Source organism: Pterocles gutturalis, unplaced genomic scaffold, assembly GCF_000699245.1.
Source record: "Pterocles gutturalis isolate BGI_N339 unplaced genomic scaffold, ASM69924v1 scaffold18385, whole genome shotgun sequence".
NCBI lineage: Eukaryota > Metazoa > Chordata > Aves > Pterocliformes > Pteroclidae > Pterocles > Pterocles gutturalis.
In genome coordinates, this window is record NW_010146227.1 from 61,053 (window position 1) to 84,752 (window position 23,700).

At 40.2% G+C, this 23,700-nt stretch overlaps 1 protein-coding gene across 1 annotated transcript in view; it reads right to left on the reverse strand.

The window, feature by feature from the left end:
* Window positions 1-23,645, reverse strand: part of SPECC1 (sperm antigen with calponin homology and coiled-coil domains 1) — a 70,011-nt gene extending 46,366 nt beyond the window's left edge. The window contains exons 1-2 of the mRNA XM_010085669.1: window positions 23,499-23,645; window positions 20,790-20,925 (exon numbers count right to left, since the gene is read on the reverse strand). Coding sequence (XP_010083971.1) covers window positions 20,790-20,925; window positions 23,499-23,645 — 283 coding nt within the window. The remainder of the gene's footprint in view (window positions 1-20,789; window positions 20,926-23,498) is intronic.
* Window positions 23,646-23,700: the final 55 nt, after the last annotated feature.

Here is a 23,700-nt window from a genome sequence, read left to right on the forward strand (position 1 = left end):
AAGCAACTCGGGTACTGATATTTGACATAGAGGAAAAGAGTAAGAGACCAAGAGAAATAACAATTATATTACAAAGTACTAGGGAACAACAGATACCTGTATTTGAAAAGTTACAATACCAGAGGTTCCAAAGAAAAAGCAGCAATAAACATCTTGATCTGAGCAATTCCTAATTTAAGACTACAGCAATTACTGACATTAGAGCTGAAGACTTTGTAAAGGTTGGCTTATTTTTTGTTTTGATTAGAAGATATGAGTCTAGAGATCAAGGGTGCAAGAAGCACCCGAGAATAGGCACTATTTTAGTAATCCAAAGACTAAGTAATGACAAGACTACTTGTCATCTATTTAAACTTGCGTATGAACTACTGTTAGGACATTCTTCTGTAGGGTGGCCACTAGAAGAGACTCTCCCACGGTAGGAATGTAAGCCAATAAGAAAGACGACCTTAAATTTGAAGCATCTCCATTTAGTTCAAATTTTAACATCTAAAACAAGCAAAAATGTACAAATGTACTGTCCAGCACTCTTAGAGTCCACAAAAGACCCTATTTACACTGTCCCTTTCTGTAAGTTACATAGTGTTTACAGAAGAAAAGGTACCCAGGGAATCTGTGCTGAGTCACTACGGAATTTCTTAAAGATCACAAATATTTTATTTTCAGCTCATTGGATTCACCCTGATCAGTAACTCTGTCATCTTGTTCCTTCTTACATAGAAAGTCACATTTAACTCTTCCAAAAAAAGTATTAAAATCAAATAGAAACAGGAAATCAGCTCTTCTCAGCATCTGGTGGTTCCGAACTCTTAGCACAGCCTCAACAAGAATCAAGATCACATTGTCACAGCTCAATGCTGTTACGGGGAAAACAAGGTTGCATTCAGAAGGTAAATGAGATGAGATCTGATAAAAACCCTGTTCAAAGTCTCATTGTGAATTTCAGCCAACTAACTTTCCTCTTTATGGGCCTGTTCACATACAATTCCACTCTGAATAACAGACGTAGTTAAAATGTCTTCACCCTGAGAGACATGCTAGTGTCCACACAAAAGAGCTCCTCTGAACATTGCTTACACTATTGACTCGGGTTTTCTGAAGGTTTGTTAAGCCTCAGATGAAAACTCAAGCTTGGATATGTCCATCTTGAATACAATACAGTTTTTTTTACCCAGCACAAAACCAGGGCAGGTTGTACTGTAAGAGGGAACTTGTGCTCACAAGTCTAAGGACCAAAGATACATCTGTTAAGAACATTGGCGAAACTAACCAGAGGCAAGAATTGTACTACACATACCTATCCTCAGCTACCATGGTCAGGCTTTGAGCAGAAATTTGTGTTTCTGAAAGCAAGAGTCCAAGAAGCATCCAAGGAGCTTCACTTTGCCATAAGCCTCTGGCACCAACAGAATCACAAGGGTACCACTGTGTTCACCTCTGGCACGAGGTATGCACAAACCCACGGAATAACCAAACAACGTACATCATCTCTGCCAACACAGGTGCAGATTACAAGTGTAATTGTAATCCACCACTGCGCTGCTTTGGATTTTGAGAGTACCCAGCAACCTGGCATAACAAACATTGAGCCATCCAAAGCAAATGGTCTAGCAAATGTTCAGAGAAACTCTATATCACACACTTACTGGAATGTCCCCCTGGTAAACTCAAGCCTACTTTTTTGGGAACCGTTAATACCAGTGGGCTTGCCAAAAAACTTTAGTCACCTGCTAGCTATGCCCCTTGCCTGCCCCTCAAAAAAAAATGACTAAAACTTTCTGTGTGTAGCATTATCTAAAAATATCACCTGTTGGAAATTACAGAAATCCAGAATTTTCATTTTTAAAAATAAAGTCACCCCTAGATGCTGCTTCTTTTTATCCAATTTTACAATTTCCACAACCTTCATAGCTGATTATTAAAAATATAATAATTTTAATACTCCTTATGAGGGCCTGGACTCTATATACCCACAACATGCCAGTGTTGTAGGGATTTCTGTGTACTTTGACACTTCCTGATTTTGTTTGTTCTGGAACATTTCCTGCCTATGCACCTGTCAAAACGAGATGAGATCAGGTATAATCACTGCATACCTACAGCAAAATGAATTTTAAGCCAAACTCTATTCTGCATTTTTTCTTTTTAGACAATAACTACTTTAAAAAACGAGAAAAACATCCATAAATGTGACTCTTTCAGTGAAAGGAGACAAAACCTCTGGCATTTCACTGAAATAGCATATCTTCAGTTTGATCTGGTTGGTAAGTTTGCAGTTTCCTTTGTTTTCCTACCTGCTAGTCTGAGCCTTCTGCTGTCCATAAGGCTGTTAGCAACTGCTTTGGGGGGACGTCCTTGAAGTTTACTAACATTTCCCCCAGGAAGGTGCTGTTCAAAAAAGCTGTGTATTTGCTCTGAACTAAAAGTAGAAAACTAATTTCTCAAATTACATGGCAGTACTCGTATTTTCTTGAGATAAATGACCGTTAGCTGGAGTGAGAATCCCAGGATTTGCCCTGATTCTAGCTCGCAAACAAGTAGATAAACTGCTTCCCAATTAATCTAGCCTAGAAGTTTGTCACTTGGCCATTACTGGGTTAATAGTAGTGACAAGACTGCTGTACTTTCATTTCTGGAAAATACAATCATACTAGATAGAATATCAGCAGCGAGTGTTTTGAGAAGTACAGGAAATTAAAAGCAAACAAACAAAATCCCAACCCTAAATATAACAATGTAAATTCAGTTAATAACGATCATCGTGGAACAGCAAGTAGACACACTCCTCCATATGCAGTCCATGTACAATGGCTGTCACAACTGAACATCAATGGCTGATCTGTGGCTGAAGTTAATGAAGAAGAGTTACCTAAAACCTCCTGGTCCAAGAATCCAATGGGAACGAAAAAAGAACCCTGCTCCTTCCAGACTAGTCAGGTGCTGTGGATCACTCCTCTAAGCTACCAAAATATACCTGACATCACACCTATAAGCACAAAGGTAACCAAAAGGCAAATTCAGGTGGGGAAATGCTTACTATCAACATTTTCACAACTAAAAGGCTAATTTCTTCAATCTGTTTATTTAACTGTTCACGAGGCCACCACACAGTGAATTGAATCAGGGAACTGACCTGGCTATAAAAATATCTGCATGTTTTCTCCCCCCTTTCTCTTTCTTTATTAAAGGCAGATGCTGATCTAATTCACTGTCCTTCCCATAAACACTTCAGCTTGTACCACTGAGGGAGCAGCAAGCCACCACAGAGGACTGGAGCAGCAGAAAATGCCTTTACACAGCGCTGCTGTTGAGTGCTTTGTATTAGGAAACCATGACCTGAACCCTGCAGTTCAGGAATGCTGTCCCACACTTGGACAAAAGGCCAGGGCTGACTGAGCCAGAATAACTTCTTTCCTCATGAATTCTCAAGCCCTGCTAATCCAGAAAGTGTGGGGAAAAAATGGGATAAAAAAATTGGAAAAATGAAAGAAGATTCTTCTCCTCTGAAACAGAAGGCAAAACTTAAAAGCTAGAGGCTATTTTTGTAATTGTTTGCTCAATGCTTATACCAGTATGCATTGCACTGGTATTACAACTGCCTTTTGTTTACTAAAATTGATGACCACATAATAAACCCAGTTTTATTGTAGTTTCCAGCCTGCTTCAAGGGAGGGGGTGGGGAGAGGACTGCAATTTAGCTTCCACAGCTCATCCAGAGCTTTAGCTCTGCCTAGTGTAGAGATAAGGGAACCCACTAACACTGTCCTGAATAGCTGATACCAGGAACTGGGCTGAAATCATTAAAACTATCAACACAGGATGAGACACATCAAGAAAAGAAATGAGAGAAAGGGAGAGAGGAAGAAATCTCATAACATAATGAGATGTTTATCTATAAAAAGTTGCCCACTTCAAAGCAGGAAGAGCTTCAACTCCTTGGTAAAAAAAAGAGCTCTTAATTAAAAGATCAGTCAAAGATTTTCCACAGTCAAGCAGCCTCAAAGAAACTATGTGTGGAGGAGGCTGAGAGTAATTTCTAACATGATTAGTCCATTCTTCAAACTCAACAAGGTTTTATGAAAGCAGCGTTTATCAAGACCTAGAAGACAAGGATTGTGGAAATATCCTCAGCCCCTCAAAGAGCACTGTCTCTTCCCTTCTGACATCTCCATCCTCACCAGCTTTTGCTCAGGAAAAGCCTGAAAAAACACCAGAGCTGTGCCCTGCACCTTGGGCAAGATACACTGTAAGCCTAGGACCAGTGGAGAGTCAGATGGATACTCAGCTTCAGGCCAAGCAATGTTGCTGCCATGTACTTTAGGAGGCCTTGAAACACAACATGAAATATTTCTGTATTCTGCACACAACCTTCCATTATATGATTTTAAAACCTTTAGAGATTTAAACAAATTGCACCACTTTTCTGGAGCACTTTCTGTCCGATGAATGATAGCTGCAGACAGGGATGGATATGACACTACTGCCTTATCCCTTTCCAGCACTTAGAATTGAACAAATTCTGATCAAGATACAAAATCTACACAGTTCTTTCACCTTGGTAACAAATGGAAGAATACATGTCCTTGTTTCAGCCAACACATCCCCTATGTGTGCTCAGAACTGGACTCCGCAGTTAGCCTTACATTTTCCCAAGGGTGTATTTTTCCAGTCATCAAGATAAAATTCGCCTGTAAGAACTTTACATTTAAATTTTGCTGTTGATAAAAATATACAGCTTGTTAGCTGTGTGCTATGCACACTGATTAAAAGGGCAGAAAACTGCAGCCCCGCTGTAATTCTATAGCCTGAGAGAACTGACTGACGAGCACAGATCATACAAGGACAGAGGACTCTGCCTCAGAACATGTAATCCATAGCTATTGATGCTTATGGAAAAACATTGCTGCTTCATGAAATATAATAGATCTAACAACATTTCAAAAGAGATCTGTGAACACATGCCTACTTTGGATTATGGGAAGAAAAAAGCTGATGCATGAAAAATTTAGCAGTGTCTATTATCATCGGAGATCCTCAGTTTTCTATTATCTTCAATCATCATGCTCAAATTGCTTGGAGATACAACATGGTAAAAAAAAAACAAACACAAAAGTAACAAAGATTTGTCAACCTGCTAGTGGCAGTCTGTGAGAATTACAGAAAAATCAAATTAAGTCCTTTTCAAGCAATACAGTGCCAATGAAATCAGAGAAGTACTTTGCTGCAGTTTTACAATTTCATGTTGTTCTGAAAGCTACATTCCCTGTGGAAATCAAGAGGTTTTATGAAGAGTAAATTAGTAAAATAGGGGAGGTATTGAAAAGAAAAAAAATAAATTACTTTGCTGAAATACTAGTAGAAGCTCCAAAATACAGGCCTGCTTCTGAACACTCATGAATACCTCCAGGGCTCTGGTAGGTTTCAGCAGGCAGACCACGGTCCAATACTTGCTCAAATTTCTTTGGCTAGCTTTATAACTAAGATCTTGAGGAGCCAAATATAACCCAAACAAAAAGCAGCTTTGCTTTTTCTCCAAGGCCAGCATTATTCCCTCCCTCTTTCACCCTTTTCCTTCATTCAAGTCATTTAATAGTGTCAGAACCAACACACAACTACCAACCATCCACAGGCTGTTTCCTTATCACTATGTCACTGTCAAGCCAAGTACAGCACAATAATAAACTAATAAAACAATCATCAAGAAAATCAGCTTTTACACTTACTATCATACTAGATCTACTGTTCACAGATCCTAAAACACCACTGGCACTGGGGGAAAACAGTGTAGGCTGCAGAGCTCTAACCATAGGCCAAGCTTTTGCTGACCAGCTCATTCAGTAAGATTCCCAGCAGAAGCTCCCTGCCTTCATCTAAGAATGGCTTTAATTTTCATCAGCAAAACCATCTAACAAAACAAAATGCAGAAACCACATCCTGCTGCCTGCCATGCCCTAAAAGTTCTTCTTGTAAAAGCTTTGGTCCTGCCCACAGAGAAAGTACTCCCACTCAGCATTTCTTCCCAGCCAATGCTGAAAACTGTTGGAAAGGCTCTTGCCTTAGTGTGAGAGAACTTGCTGATGACCTCTTCCATTAATTTAGCATTCAGTGGCCTCTCATCTTGGGATCAGGGGACCTCAGATAATCTCTTAACTCTGCCTCAAACAGATAATTTCAGAGGCAGCAAGTTAGTCAGACTCATGACTAAATTCCTCTAAGAGGCCAGTCCAAATTGTGACCTAGTCTCTTGGCTGTGCTCATTTCACTGGCCTGCAGAGCAGAAAAGACTACTGCCATTTAACATCTGTTTGTTGGTATTTCTGAAATGATTTAATAATGTCAGTCCAGTCAAGTCACATCACAAGGCTAATCAACAGAGCTGGCCCTAACTGGCCTTGGAAGAGAGGCTTAAGTCAAGTAAAAATTACCCTCCAGGGGAAAATAAACTTCTCCAATACCAGTTTAAGCAGCAGTGTGTTACTACTCTGAAGAATGAGAGCATTTGTAAAACCCCCATGCAAGAATGACTTGTGGGAGGAAGAGGTGACTAAGGAATTAAACTATCCACTGGAGAGCAAATTGTGGTTTGTTGGCTCCACTGGGAACAAAAGGTCTACAGCTCGCTGCCCGAGCTCGAAGAGGACATGACTTGCTGTCGGTATTTCCATGAAAGCTGTGATGTGATTCATTAGCTTTGCTGGCCCCTCTCTCCTCCCTCCCTTCCCCCCACACCATCATTAAACTCATCTGTTCTCTCCAGCTCTTGCTTGGCAGAAATGGCATGCTGACATAGAGCAGAGTTAAAAGAGAGTTAAAATGAATGGCTCCCATGTTCAGAAGAAAGAAGAAAGGAAGAGAAGCCGATGAGAAACTAAAGAGTACCTAGAAAAGATCTAACTACACACCCAAAAAGAAAAAAGAAATAATATTTCTACAATACCCTTTATCTTGAAAGTCTCTGTATGTTTTACAAACTACACATCCTGCACTGAAGAATCTTCTCCTCAAACATAAAATGAAGCTACCCCTAGGCCAGGACAAAACAGATAAAAGAAAACAGATCAATACTGGCTTAGTGTACGCACTGACATTTGATATTCCCATCCAAGCCATGTAAGCATGTTTTACAAATAAGCACAGTCCCAAAAAAAGTCTAACCCTTGGATAACCCCACCCGTCACCTTGTTCCAACTAGAGAAGTTAACATTTCCCATTCAACTGCTTCTTTCTTGAAAGTTTTTGTATGTATTGAGTAATTTTTTCCACCTCTTCCCAAAGATACTAATCATCACATCACCTGCAGATGTTTAGAGGATAAACAAAACCCCACCATCACCGTGTCAACCAATGTCAAAGAATCTTAACACTCCTGCTCAGAAATACAGGCTGCCTCACTGTTCCCAAGGCAAACTAATGTTTGAAAGCCTTCGTCTCTCAATAAATACTGGTGCACTGCATAACATTGTATTCTTACAGACAACTCCCATGAAATGTTCCCACTCTTTCACAGGTGCTCTGGCCCATGTGCTTCTATACTAACAGTTCCTTCAGCTTGAAGCAGCCAGTCTCAGAAGCAGAACACCAACTCTACTGATGAACTGCAGCAATAGTTGCTATTGTTTTACATCTTTTTCCTGTATCACTTTAAAGATGTTTTCATTCTAAAGCCTCTACATGCTTTATAAATATGGAGAGCACTCAGGTATAGCAGGAAAAGCAACCACTTACCCAGTTTGCAAGTAGGAGAGTTCTGGCAACAAGTGATGCAAACTTGGGTCACACACCACAAAAGTTCTTACACATAATTGTAAAAATGGTTTAAAATAAGTTTTAAATCAGAAGTCAGGAAAAGCCTGTAGAATCTAACATTACAAGCAGCCTCCTCAACTCCTTCTTAGACACTTTTAGCAACACGTAGATTATTTTAAAAATAAATTATATTGAGCTGTTCCAGAATCTTGTAAATCTCCTGTTCAAAACACACCCAACTAGACACCAGCAGTAGATTACTTTGCAAGAAAGATGCAATGTAGGATATCTTCCCTTTCTCTGTCTTAACTTCTCCACAACCCCTTCCCTCAGCTGACTACATTTCTTTCAGATTCCCCTGTATTAACATGTTAGCTTCAAACAGCTCAGCTCTGGGGCAGTGATTTCCTTCCTGTTCCTTGACAGCGCTGACCAGCCCACCCAGAACCTGGGGCTACCACAGCTGTATCTTTACATCCCGAATTTTGATTTTTAACTGCAGAGTCAAGATCACTCACGTGGCACTGTCAGAGACTGAAAGTGTTGCTTCTGGGACCCGTGTTATTTCATTCCATTTTGAAACTAAAACATATCTTTGTCATAGAACCGTAGCCTTGTTAGCCAAAAGCTGTGCTCCCCATGGTCTGTTATTCCTATTTACAGTCAAAAGGAAATACTCTTATAAGTAAATGAAAATAAGTATTCTAGTCTAGGTTATAACCTATATCTTAGGTTGAGATATCTTAGATCAGATTTTAAAGGGTCCAGGTCAAGATTTGATTCTCTGCAGTTAAAGCTGGTACATGCATGAGATCAATGAACAGGCCCATTTTGGGGTTTTATTTTGGTTATTCCAAAAGGACCAAATTTAAGAGTACCACAGTTATTCAAGATGTAGGTATTCCTGAATTAGAGCTGAATTAAGTTCATGCAAGCAGAAACAAAGCCCAGCGTAGACACTTCCATGTAGCACATTCTAATGCTGAAAACAATTTTTTGCACCCTAGTTGCCAAAAATCAACACAAATTCTGCTTCAGATGTCTTTACATTATCCTCTGAGTTCCAAAGCCTGAGCTCTCACACCCAAGGAATATGTTTTCAGAATTTATTCTGTCAGCAGTGATGGTCCTGAAATTTTTTCCTGAGTTTTGAGCACATAGTTCAGTACAAAATGCTCTCTATTTTTCAGTCATATTCATACCTTATGAACAGTGAGGACATTAAAACATGACTTAGCCTACACTTACGAGTTTCAAAACTGTAGGTGCAACAGAAGCATGACTCTTTCCTCTTCAATTACAAAAAATAAATCAGAGGACAAGAGAAAACAAAGGATGAAAGAGATTTTCAAAACCCACAGGGGGTCTGCACACTCATTTATTGTCTATGTTAATAGTAATATGCTGTTCAAATCCCATCAGAGTCAGTTTTCTCAAACTCTGATCAGAAGTTAGCAGTATACCTCCCCATGCCATTATCCACCTCTCCCTGAAGTTTATCATCAGTATTATCCATTCTCAAATGATAGCAACATGTTTAGTTCCAGCAAGACTTCTATAGCTGGCAGTGGTCAGTGAAATACAGATCAGGGCCTGGAGATGTAGGCAGTCATACTTTCCAGCCTAAAGTTTAACTTTCCCCTAGGGCAGCATTTCTTCTGGTGACTGGATACTGGCAGCTTTTGTGTTCTTCGTTAGCCTGCTGATTAACATACTGCTAGAGAGTTCTCCACTACACCTAACTGCTGTTCCAGCACTCGCTGGCAGATCTATTGTGAGAGATCCTAGAGCAGCAATGCAGCGTTGTCTGCCTCTTGTGTTTCCTGACAATACCAGAGATCAGGTACACATGCATCTGCTTTTAAAACAATAGCTGCATATCTAACCCAAAGTTGTAAAGAAACCCTGATCAAGCAATAACAACTTTAATGGAATTTTGTGAATGAAATTCCCATGGCAACAGTAAGAAACAGAGTGCCATGCAATACAGCCGATTCCAGTTTTCTGCACAGTAGTGGGTTCTGAGCTCGAACAGAAACTAAAAAATACACAGCAGAAATCAGCAGGCTTACTGTTTTTAACTTATTCGGCATTTGAGAAACAAGCAAAATAAATCAAAAGGAACCAAAACAGTACTGCAGCATCAGGAACACATTACCAGCCTTCCTAGTGTGCAGTATAGACATTTGGCACAAGGGGAATTAGATATACCTGATACTAGCTCTTGGCTTTCTATGAAATCTGCTACTGATTAACATGCAAAGCACTACACTGCTGAAAGGACAATGGTGGGAAGACCTTCCCCAAAGGCATCATTTTAAATTCTAAGGGCTGGAAAATTTCAGGCCTCAGGCCACGAACAATGGTAAAGGCTAACCCAGCCAAGCTGCAGATCCTGACAAGTTGTACGTACAGCACTAGATCAGCTTTGTAACTTTTTAGCTGCATCATGCAGACCATGTAAAATAATATGTCAGGCATTAGGGTCCCTCCCTTGTAGGCATTCTGTTGCAACCGAAGGATTTCTTTCAGAAAAGCTTCCCGAAGGACGGTGCTGTGATCTCGGGTACAGAGCAGCAACAAACAGCATTTACAAGGCACAAGATAAACAGCAGTAATTTCTCTAGCAGGCTCGGAACCGTCAGCATTAGCTATGACAACAGCCTCTGTTTCGGCTCAGGGGGACACTGCGGTTAAACCCCCCCAGAACAAAACCCCCTCCCCTGCAGCAGCAGCCCCGCAAGCCGCAGGCAGCAGCCCCGGCGTTTCACACGGTCCGTACAGACCTTGGTCGTGCTCCTCCACTCGCCCAGGCTGGTTGCCCATCTTCGGTTTCTCCCCCGGCTCTTCCCTGAGCTCCTCTAGGACCCCGGCGCCCCGCTCATGCTCGGTGCCAGAGGCGGACCTGCCTCTATCTGCTTTGAACGTCTACGCTTCAGTCAACTTAAAAAGGGAAAAAGAAGTCAGCTCCTTCCTAGTTCCTGGCACCAGGAACAGAGCCTGCCGCTCATGCTGAACCAGCTGTGGCTCTGCCTCCTACCTCATTACAATATTATGCACCGAAGGCCGGCCTGTGCAGTTAATTAGCTGCCTGACTGCTGGAATAAAAGGAGGGGGAGAAAGAGGCAGAGAAAGAGCGAGCAGATAAAGAAAGAGGGACTCCACGAGCAGGGGAAGCCACCCAGGGGCAGCCGGCGCGAACTGCAGGCGGCTCAAAGCCAGACGCTGATTTTATTCAGCTCCGCCGCAGAGAAGAACTTCGCTCGGAAACTTGAGCCGGCTTCAGCGCCCCAGGGCAGCCCTGCTGCCGAGGGGTGAATGGCCAGAGCTGTTTCGAGGCCATACACCAGGAAAATTTAAAATAAAACACTGAAATGCAGCTGGGACTGAAGAAGGGCAGAAAGATGCTCAGCAAAGACAGGAGCAGCCAAATGCCTCCAAAGCAAAGACAATTCACAACATCTGAAGCATGCTTACCGTAGGGCAAATGGACTCTGCACACGGATCTAAGTACACTGTTGAGGAGAGATACACTTGCGCATCTAGTTAAGGACGGTTCTTAACTGAGCTGTCACAAGAATTAGGGGACCAAACTTCAGAAATGCTTGGCATCTTTTGAAAACTTAGATACCTAAAAGATACTGAAATGGAGACGGAACTCCTCTGAAAACCTGACCATGTTTGTGAGCGTAAGCCCTTTCTGAAAGTCCTGTCTATCAGATTTGTTCTCTGGGTAAGCTTGAGCATCCCCAGCTCCTCTTAGCCTCAACTGGTGCTGAGAAGAGTCAGCACATTGCAGGTTCATGTTCATATGAAAAACAATGTACAGGGTGCACTGAACACTATTAAATCCCAATTCTCTTTGTTGAGGTAAGGATGTGGCATTTTATTATTCCTAAAAAGTTATTACAGTGTTTTCCAAAATTCCTCATAACCATGGAAGAAAACCAGCAACCAAACTTGATAGCCATCTAACAGATAATTAACAAAATCATCTTCTTAAAGTCTTAATTTCAACCAGAGGATTAAAAACAAATTCAGAAATAAACTAATACATGTCCCAGGCTCAAAACACATTGAAAATAAAACATATAGAAATTAATCTCTAGCTAGTTGTGAATCCATTGTTTCAAATAAAAAAAAAATCTGGAAACCATTCAACACAACAGAAACAGAACTTTGCTAATATTTCAGTATAACAGGGTGAGTTAGTTGTCAATCTTAATTTTTTTTCATTGTTATTGCTCTGACACTTTATGGATGAAGCTAAAAGTTTTCATACAGCTGTCTATATTTGGATGACATTAAAACTCCTGTTTACTTCTTTCTTATGAGATACCAAGTCTAACATGCTTTAATGAATAAGCCATGTAAGTTCTATAAAAATGGATCATTGACAGTGCATTCTTTTTCTAAGAGTCATCTAACAGTCTCTTAAATCTTGCATCGTATTAGGATGGGTACTCAGCTTGCCCTTCGCAAAGGTACAGATACAAATGTCCTCCAACTGCTATTGAAACGCATCTCAAAGACAGATTTTCTTCTACTACAGGATAAAGCATGACTTCTGCTTTTCTTCAACAGGATTCGCCAGAGGAATTGTATTAGCCAAGATAATTTCTTGGGTTGATAAATTCCGACACTGAGCATTTATTATTTCAACACCTGCTTTCTATTTCTGTAACACAAAAGGGAACACAACAGGGTCTCAGGACAGTATCGGATGCAAGCTTGGAATAATTATAAAATGTAATCACTGGGTCAGAGCAAACCCTTGAAATATGAGCATTGGAGAAGAGTCATGACTGAAAGAACCAATCTGTTATTTTTGACAGCGGCACGAAACGTTAAGTCAGAACATTCTAACACCATGATAGGGAGAATGATGTCAGGCGAAAGACTTCCAGCCCAAGTCCACAGTGAAATGTAAGGTATGAATTTTAAAATACAGCTAGCCTGAGCAGAACTCATGGATAAGAGATTACTGTTCATGGAGCTTGCAGCTACAACTGAGGAAAAGGAAAAAGGAATAGTGGCAATGGTGGGCAGGTAATAAATTATGACAGATGCATGGCTAAATCTTTAGGCAGCTCTTCATTATCTCAACATTATACATTATTTTCTCTTGCTCCTCCCTAATAAAGATATAAAAACAAAGGAATGAATGAATGAACAATTTCATCTCTATAAAGTAGGTTAGCTGGTTTCACCCTAGGCATAAGGCTGACTCATCCCTTTGCACTATCCACTTGTGGGACTGCCAATAAAACCGCACAAACACCCTTTTTCTATATAGTGAGAATGAGAATGAATTAGTGAAGGTGTGATATGCATAATTCTTTCAACTTACTAGTCAAATGGCATGACTCATTTGCCATGCACAACCTTTCCTCAAACCCTCCTCTCAGTCTCTTCAGAAGGCTAAAGTCAAAAGAAGTTCCAGGTGCTGAGCAGGACCTCCAGGGGCTGAACCTACTGGCAAAGACTGAACTAAACTGAATGGGTCCTAAGGGTGGACACTGACTGTCAGTGCCAGTGTTCACACTACCATGTTCTACTTCTTCCATTAATGCTCAAGATTTTATGAGCACTAAGTACACACGTAGGAGGGAAAATAAATCTACAAAGATGTGTATATTATGCATAGTAGTGGACCCCAAACAATTAAGAATATAACATCTATGTTGAAACCCAGAAGAAAGAGCAAATTTATTTTTAACTATCCTAAAAACAATTTTTTTGGGGGGGATACTTGGTGAGGTCATTCATGGCACAGAACTGCAGCCTTCCAGGAACCCATCTGAGATGTAGCTGTCAATCCCTGCCTCTTACTTTACGGTATTAAAATCTAATGTAAGCCAAAAGCTGCTGAAAACAAGCCAGGGGCGGTGGGAAGGAATCATACAAGGAATGCCAAGCCCTCTCCTGATATGCATACTTGTTAGACCAGGCCAGCTTTGCGTTCCTTTCCTCCCATTCTTTAAGTGCAAACACAATGGCACTGTGCCAAGGTGTTTTGGCTGTGATACATTTAGGCCTAGAGAATTTGTGTTAAGGATCATTTATCTTCAAACCAGCTGAAGGAAAGCTGATAATTAACCTAGGGCAGGTAGTCAACACAAGGTTGTGTTGACTTTGCTGAACAACTTCATTAAAGAAGCCTGAAAAGAAATGAAGACAAACAGAGATTATAGATTTGTACTATTCCTGGACCATCCAAGCATGCTCCCCTTTCTGTTCAGGTATCCCTGGCAAGGCTTTTGTGATCATCACAGTTTGCTTACAGCTGTAATGGATCTTCCCTGTATGTGTTGGCTTGAGCCAATTAACTGTCAACAATATAATGAGTCAAGTCATTACAGTCTTTAAGACTTAGCATTTCAGTATCCCTACCACACACTGAATCCTCTTAACTGGCTCAGGCCCCAGGGTGGTAAACACGTGCCAACAAAGTCCTTCTCAGGGGAATATACAACAGAGAAAAGGGTCTCTATTTCACGGGTTATTTTAACAAGAAGCTGCATGCAAAAATCTTACAAAGTGTTAACAGAGATTCAGTGCAGTAAATGCAAATTGTGCAGTAGCTTAGGACAGCAACAAAACTGAAAAAGGTACGTGCTGTAGACAGTGTTGTCAGCAGAGGTTAATTCTTACTTGTTTAATAATGCAACCTGACTGCAGACAGCCTGTGAATGCCTTGCAAAGAAACCGTTATCCTTAACACGATGAGGCATCAGAAATCCCAACAGTCACTACAATGCATTGCTGCAACTCTGTTCCCAGTTATGGAAGAAGGTTCGTATAACACAGCCAACAACAGAACAAAAGAATAATTATGTCAGTCAACCTTCATACGCCACCTTAAGAACAAGAGAGAACCCATGGATAGATCTCTCTACTTCAAGGAATCATGGGACTGAGATCTCTAGCCAATAGATAGAGTTAATGATAAGACCGCTACTATTTTTTCATTAAGAACTACTGAGCTCCTTCTCTCCTACTGGAATAAGTGCCTTTCCTGATTAAAAAAATCCTACCAGAGTAACACATTTATCAAAGGGGAAAAGGAATCCCAGAGAACAGTCATGTGAAGCAGTGCTCGTTCCAAGCCATTCTAAGATGTAGAGCTGTCCATATGCTACAGAAAGAGCAAAGATCAGAAGAACGTGAAAATTTAACATGGTGACAAACATCATAAAGGAACATTTTCAGTAAAGGCATCAGAAGCGAACATATGATTTGGGTATGCAGGCTATCACAGAAAGAAACAACATTTTAAGAAGAAATAAGAGACACTTGACAAGTAGCTGCCATAAACTAAATCTACCTCAATTCTTGAGCTTTCACTTTAGAGGTTAGTGGGTGAAATCTCCTAAAATGGTGCTGAAACTTAGTCTGGTTACTTGATGCCTGGGGAAATTCAAGCTAGAGGAAATATTTTGCTAAGTAACATCAGAGAGGCTAAGGTTCCGATTCACATTTGCACCAATACATCACAAACAACCACACAGCTATGTATAAGCACGTGTAGATGTCAATACACATATCCAGCTACATGCAAAGCTATGGATGTAAATGTACACGTGTATTTCCACATTGTTTTGCATGTTAGATTCCTGCAGTACTTCTTACCTATTTGAGTGACATCTTGACAAAGCAATTTTTTGGAGTCTTCCTTTCCTTTTTATATCAGTTCTGGAGCTAAGATCTCTTTCTCTTGATAAGAAAGAATAATTATGCAAGAGCTGTGTCTTGTACCTGGAAAGGGTAGCAAAACGCAACGAGCATTCCAGATGAAGTTTTGAAGCACATTTATTGTTCCTGGGAAACCCCAGATGAGATCAGTAATTTCTAGTAAAGTCTTGCAGAACAGAATGTACCGATCTCATTAGCATCTCTCACACTTGCCTCTATCTTTCACAAGAAAAATGAGACAGTAATGAGACTGAATGCAGAGTGCAGCAACTTTTCTACAAACGTATAGTAGCCCTTTGATGTGGCAGATCACAAAAAGCAGGCCCTGTCAAAAACTGATGTATGGGAGAGTAAAAGGACCCCAAGGTCAACCGAGTTGTCCTTCAAAAGAAATCACTTTCCTTTTTCCTGTTCTAATTGGGGTACATTAGCATCTTAGGAAGAATTAAAGTGTCAATTAGATTTTTTTTCAAGGATTTTTTTAAAAGAAATGTTTTATTAAGAAAAATGCTTCTCTTGAATTTTCTGACCATGTAGAAAAGGCTTCTGGTCTGGATTAGCTTCACACTAACCTAAATGGTTACCCCACATCAGAAGGTGACAAACACTGGCCAAGCAGAGAAGTTAAGACAGTAAATTTGATAGAGTCCATATATCACTCTCAAATAGGAATTTGAGAGTAATTCCCTCTAAAAATCAACCAAGTTTCACAAGTGAAGCCTTGCCAGCACTAACACCAATGCTGGTAGTAGCCAGTTGGCCTTATTTAGTCAAAGTCTCTCTTTTCTGAATATCATCATTACCAACACAGAAACACTACAAGCAATTATACTTCAGAGGAAAATAAATATTTTTCTCTTTACATAAACTACACAGAAAACAGTGATGGACAAATGGACTAATGGTACGTGCTCTACTAGAGCTAGGGAGGAATTGAAGATACACAAGTATCATATTTAGTCACTGGAATGTTAACTGACAATTTGGCAGGAACATGAATGACAATGGACAGAAAAATTAATCAAAACTGTGGCCTTCCTTATTGGAACTGAACATTGTTTAAACCAAACTGTTCCACCACAGAATACAGTCTTTAGGTCCTTCTCTAGCCTTCACTGATTATGCCAAATTCCTTGCTATTTTGATTTTACTATTTAATTTACCAGGCTTATTAAAACAGCATGCTTTGTACTGCTTCATTTCTAATGCTGGCAATGTTCCATTCTGGAATTAGTAGCTTTTTTCCAGGCAACCTGCAGTTCAGAGTCTCTACACAAGATGCCTAGAAGATAATTGAAACTTAATATCTTTTGAGTTTGCCCCTTCTATACTTCTGTATTGGCACTGTCTCCAGCCACTGGTGTTAGTTAACTCAACAGGCGTGCACAGGAAACAACACACTTTTGTTGTTTTTGTGTGCCAATTATTGATTTTCCCATTTAATGCGTAAAAATAAATGGACATTTCTGATGGAGCTCAGGATGACACAGTAGGCCACCCCTCACAGTCCTGCTGGCATCTTGGCTTCTCCTGCCTCCACAGATATAAAGACACCCCACCATCATTGTGAGAAGGTATAGTGCCTGTCTACTATCATGGTTTGGGCTTTAAAGAGATCCTGAGCTTGTCAGCAAAACACCCAGGATCTCTATAAATAATAAGTTAGGTGATTATAATACTGTTATTGTCAGTTTCGCACTGTTTCTGAGGCAAAAATTTAATAGGTCTATATAGATTTAGACTTTAAATAGGAATAAAGAAATAAGCTGAAGAAGCAGCCTGAGGGGGAAAAAGAAAAAGTACAGCTATCTGTTACTCACATTTCAAGGATAACTGATACTTCATATTGTATCTGGCAGAGCTTGATATAAAAGTCAATATATTTGTGAGAAATGAGAATGCCTGAAGATTTCCAAATGCTTTCGGGATTGTGTGCTCACAGCTCAGCCCAGCCACACATCCTGGCTGTATCTCTTTTCTAATGTCCAGCATAAGACTTTTTTTTTTGTTCTTGTCAAGCCTGACAGATAATAGCTGCTGGCACTGAAATAGCAACAAGGAAGCACATGAACGTGATTAAACTAGACAGCCTTAAGGGAAATTTTCAGAAAGTGCTTGAATTGGGACTTCGTAGGGAGTGAGTGACAGAACTGAGAGAAAGGATTTGGAATGACTTCTAGGATCCATTGAGCAACTAATTTCACCTGTCTAAACCTCAAATTTTCCATTTGCATACCAGCAGTACCATGCAATGCTCTTCCTGAGAAGTATATTATCACCTAAGAAGATTTGAAATTATCTGTGAAATTGCATTTGAGGTTATTTGGCTTGCAAACCACAAAGGATCAGAATCTGAAAAAAAATCACTGATTTCCTACAGTCCTGAACCTTAAGGAGCAGAGGGCCCTAGTTTCTCATTAAGAGATAAATTTCTCTATTTAAACATTTTAAAATAATTTGTTTACTATATGGCTTCATAGACAGGATGGCTTCACAAGTGCATGCATTAAAATAAGATCAGTGACCTCTTCCTCCTGTTTTGCAATTTTTCTAGCTCTTTTTCATCTACTGAAACACTAAAAGCAATGCAAGAGCTCTAAGTTTGGACTTACCATAAAACCAAACTGCTACTTCAGGACAGTACACAGAAAGACATAACACTGTGGATGAGGAAGCTGAATCCAAGCCATTTATTTCTTCCTGCATGTGATTTCTCATTACTTGGGATTTCAAAATTGCCAAGCAGTTACAAAGCCAAACACCACAGCACAGAACTTCCAGCCAGAATCTGTCTCTAGTTCCATTTGCTCAACTCCACTTGCCAAGAATGGAGACATGAGATTGGCCCCATCTCTCTATTTAGAGTTGCTTATGATTTACTGCGTTAGCTTCCAACAAGGCAGATAGGGGTAGTAATGTCAGCAAAAGGCTAGAATGAATAACTTAATCTCCACCAAGAGCAGCACACAAAGCAGTCTGTTTAAAAAGCAATCTTAATGTCAATTATTTATTACCTGCAGCACTTGGAACACATGCTATTGCTCAAGGTCACCATACAAATGTTGGTCAGTCACACCCAAAGAAGAAAGCAAGCTAAGCTTTTTAAAAATTATTATTTCCATACCTTGTTTCTTTTAATTTTTCTTACACAATATCATAATACCGAGTACCACCAGAGTGTAGATGGATCCAATATAATATAATTTCAGCAAAATAATCAAATCACTCACTTGAAAAACAGATAAAGGAAACTCAATCTAAAAAGCACAAACAAGGGCAGGGGGGTGGAGTGAGACAGACATCATGTCTGCAGTTAAGACATGAAAGGAAAATACAGAACTGATGAAGGCAATCAAAGAAGCCAAATAAAGTGGTTTCAGAAAAAAATTTCACAATTTACACAGTTGGCTATGTACACAAACATCTGCATTTCCCAGCTACAGGAACGTTCTTACTTGGATTAGCTCCACAGTCAGTTAGCGTTGCAGTGTAGTCTTGATCACACTCAGAGACTGTTTAGGATGCCATTTCAACAAAATACAGCAGCTAAAACAACGCTCTCTCCTTTGCTACTTAATGTTCCCAGGAACATGTTGTGCCCTCTGTTACGTCTGATTTCTAATTTCCCTCTTAGCAACAATATGCTGTATTACAATATGCCTATTGGTATTTTTTCAATGTAAAAGTAGCATTCAGCTTTGTAACCTTGCTCACTAGTATCTAGCACCTTTTAGTGGCCGTGACAGTGACACAGTCTCACAATACAGCTACATTTACAAGCACCCTTTTGGACTATAGAACCACTGTGAAAATTAAGATATATAAGATAGATATCTTTTTGTATACATACCTGTAGATGGCCCCTATAAAACCAGGGACAGTTCTCTCTAGGTTATAAAGAATTTTAGGGGGGCAGTAAATATATTCTTAGTGTTTATTCACACAATATACATAGCTCCACTCTGGAACTCTTTTCACACAGCACTAATATTCCCATTTCACTTCTAACAGATGCTGATGCAAAGTGATGTATAAGGTTAGACCTAATGATGTAATTTAAATTGGCAAAACAATACCCACACGTAACTTGACCTCCATAAACCATTTTACCCTTTGTATTTAAAGCAGTCATCATCATATATCTTTTCCCTCCCCCAATCCCAGTTATTATCCATGCATGCAGAAGGGGGCTCTCTATTCCAGCGCTAGTATTTCTGTATCTGACATATGTATTCCATTCTGGACTCCCTGCAGTGCTGTTTGCCTGGCTGCATTCCCAGGATGCTATGCTGCATCATCTGTACAGGTTTTCTTCTCCTCACATTACTCCTCCTAAGCATCTTTTGCCAGCACCATGCCTCTATTGGCTGGTGAATCTCAAATGCCTTTGGATACAACTAGTCACTATCAAATCTGAGGATTTACACGCTGATTAACTACAGAACAGGATCTGTCTTTAGGTTACTGTGAAGCATTTATGCTGTTACAAGATGCTTCATTTTCTTCTGGGGCTGGGGGGGAAGCATACAGATTTTTTTTTTTCCCAGAAATCCTTTTCTGGTTATTAACATTGTTCTGTTACACAGCCAGACCCTGCAGAGGCTGTGACAAATAGGGAGGTCATGGTCAAATTTAATAAGATCTCACATTCCCTTGGAAATGCCACCAGGGAGCAGACAAAAGCAAGTGTTTGCTGAGCTCCTGGGGGAAAGCAGAGCATTTGCACAGAAGCCCTTGGTATGCAGATAGTGTCGCTGCCTTTAGAAAAAGGCTTATATTTGAAACCAATGGGAACAAGCTGCTGGAGCTAACGCTCAGGAAGAGCATGGAACAACATAGCTTAGGAGCACAAGCTATATGGGAAGATGCAAGGGCTTAGGTGCACAAGCTATATGAGAAGATGCTAATGGCTGGCTCTTTGTTCTTGCATCTCTGCTGTGTCCCAGCAACATCAGGATAAGTGTTCTGCTCATTCAGTAGAAGGAGAAAACAGAATCCTATTAATATATGGTGAAAATTTAAAAAAATAAATTTAAATTTCCTCTTAACGCCAGCCCTGTTGCACAGCCCCGCTGCGGCTGCGGGCCACCGGCGCCACCGCCTGGCCGCTCCGGGCGGGTCTGGGCCGAGCAGCACCCCCAGCTTCCCCCTTAACTTCAGATGACAGACTCCTGAAAGGCCAGTCTGCAAGGCACAGTATGTCTCGTCCTATATGCTGAATATTATAGCAGGTAAGTTATAGCTGTGCTACGAGGAGGTGATAAGGAAAACTCAGCTGGGATCTTGGTAAACCAAGCGACACTCACAGCACGTTTCATTTTAAGTGGGCTGTCTTCCAATGTATCTACCTGTGCTGGGCTTCAGTCGACTCTCAGCAAGCTCAGAAATCGCTCCTGTTGTAATGGTCTTCTTCAGTCGAGAGACTCCAGGAGCTGCTGCCATGCCAGGTTTTGTCAGCATGTCATCGCTGCTGGCCCTCTTCAGCTGCAATAGAGAGATTTTGTGAGCAACCAGAAGATTAAGACCTTTAATATTCCCATCAAGTTGTTCAAAATATAAAGTTCTTAGGAGGAAAGGAATATTTCCATAAACCAACCCCATGGGAATATGGCTTTGATAACCATATTAAATTTTTATTAATTTTTGTATTTGTTTTGTATTCTAGATTTTTGTGAAGTGGGTTAAAAGATAATATTGTTTCAACAGCGAGGAATGAAAATGGGAAAGACTGTCCAAATAAGCAGATTAATTGAAAGGCAGGGACAAAATAGTTTACAGGAGTGGACTACTTACTGGCAACTCCAGTTTCTCAGACCTTGCTCTGAACAGCATTCATCACATCTCCTCACTGGTTTATTTAGTCAGGTATTTGTTTATTGAAAAGCAGAGAGTAAAGATGGCCAATGATCTCATGGCAGAACCTAATACTGTTTGTTTTACTAGGGGTTGTAGGACTCAGTAGAAGAGAAACTGAAAAGTCTGTTCACAAGAAAGTATTTTGTTCATGTGACCACCAAGGAAATAATGTGCAGGAAAAAAAAAAACAAACAAACAAAAAAACATTGGTTTTCAGAATAGATAAACTGCAGAATTCTAAAGATTAATATTGACAGGTTTCATACACTTAGAAGAAAGTAAACTCTTTGCTTTACAGTATGTGGTTTTTCAAACATATTAGCAGATATCATTATAATTAACCTAGTAAGCCTTAGTGGACATGAGAAAGCAAGGGACCGTTGTTGCTATGTGGTCTTTTTTGGGAGGGGGATTTCTGGTAAAGCAAGTCTGCTCCGAATGTGTACTCAAGAAATCCATGCAGTACAAGCACAATGAACTTAAGATTCAAGGAGAAACACCAACATCACATTGCTTCAACAAGCAAGCATAGCAATTTATCTCAGAACTTTGGTCAGCTGCTTTGCCATTTGCATGCCTTCATACCAGCCTGTGTACCTCTAATAACAGCTTCTAATTAATTTCAGGAAAAATACTTCAAGCACTTTAAAAGACCAAGGCTCTGGAGAGTCTCCCTAAAGCAGTATTTTTTCTATCCTATTCAGTTTGTGGACACCTTAACTGTTTTCACAAATTGAAACCAACTTCCTTTGAAGTTGTCCAGTGACACCCAGGGGGTCCGTGAACCACAGGCTGAAAACCACTTCTAAGGTTAAATGAAAAGAGAGCACACAACAAACACTTTCCCCATTTAGTGGTCCCCAAATGTAAAATCTTTAAGCAAAATTAAGTCTCTCAACTCCAATTCTTTCTTCCTTTCATCTCCCCTTCTGATTCAGTCTGTGGTTTCTTGGACCCTGTGACTGCATAAGTTTCAATAGCTGAAGTGTTGACCTGCTCCAGGATACCAAACAGCTAACATTTTGCCTTCTGGCAGAGGTTTTGTCACCTCACTCTTAGGAGCAGAATGGAACAATCTGACTTTCTGACCTTTAGACACTTCTGCAGTCTCTCTAAAGGAATTTCTTCTACAGCAGCAGCTATGGTGCCTTTTTCTACCCCATTTCTTCAAGGAAACCACTTTGATGATCTCACACTTGCAGATGATCAACAATTTGAAGATGTTAGCTGTAATTAAGAAGAAAACCTCTACCTTTAACACCATACAGAAATCAATTGTATCAGATTTCCTGGTTAGTCTCTTTGGTAGCCTTCCTTCAGAGATGCTTGCCTCAGCCATACAGCACATACTCCAATAACAAATTTAACCTGCCTGGAGCACTAGACTGAAATAATCCTATTGATAGGATGCTCAGAGCATCTAGGAGTTTACAAAGCAAGTTAAGCAAACTAATCCTTCACTCAGCTGTGACGATTAATGAAGTTTAGATGTCCTCTTGATCAAAATGCTGTACCATGTTATGTATTGTTTATTAAACTTTACTATTGGAAACAGTTATAACCAGGAAGCCCATGGTCTATTTCCATCCCTGGTATCTTGGTCTGTACTTGGATGACAAGGTTGGTTTTGCTTGCTGGCTGCAAGGGTGCAGATGCAGCAGCATTTCAGGTGTATTACTCCATTTTCTTAAAAACACTACTTTGACAGAAGTTTCTCCTATTTTTGAAATATGTCTGTATAGAAAGATAGGATTCATAAAATGCTTTTGTTCCATTGCAAGTAATATCTTTGATTAATATATTTGCTTTGCGGGAAGAGAGGCACAGATTTTTAGGAATTCTGGAAATCCATCAATAGTCTTTGATTTCTTTACACACGTAATGATATCAGTTGATCAAAGAATTTGTGATCTACTTTATTCCTTCTTCAGAGTTAAGGCAATTCCCTCACACACAGACACTGTAAGAGAACCCACTCATACCTTGTAGAGTATGGAGGTACACAAGGTCTCCCCATCTCATGTAAAATATTTTCAGAAATGCGCTCTAGTCTAATATACAACACAGTTATGGTTTCCCTATCATTAATAGGCTGGCTGAGCTCACATGAGATCACAGGGTGCGGTAACGTTCCAGGACTAAACCAAAGCTTTAACCTGGAACAAGGCTGTAATGCTCGCACAGTCCCTGCTGGTTAGTACCTTGCTGAGCCGAGATTCAAAGGCAAGGGAAGTTGAGGACTTTGATGTCTTCATTCCTGTTGAGGTGGTGGAAAGCGGTTTTCCTCTGTCAACCCCATGACTCCCTTGCTTTGCCACTGCGCTCCAAGGCCTGGCAGAACTCTTCATTTTCTTTCCAAATAATTCCGTCTACAGACTCTAAAAAAAATAAATATATATATAT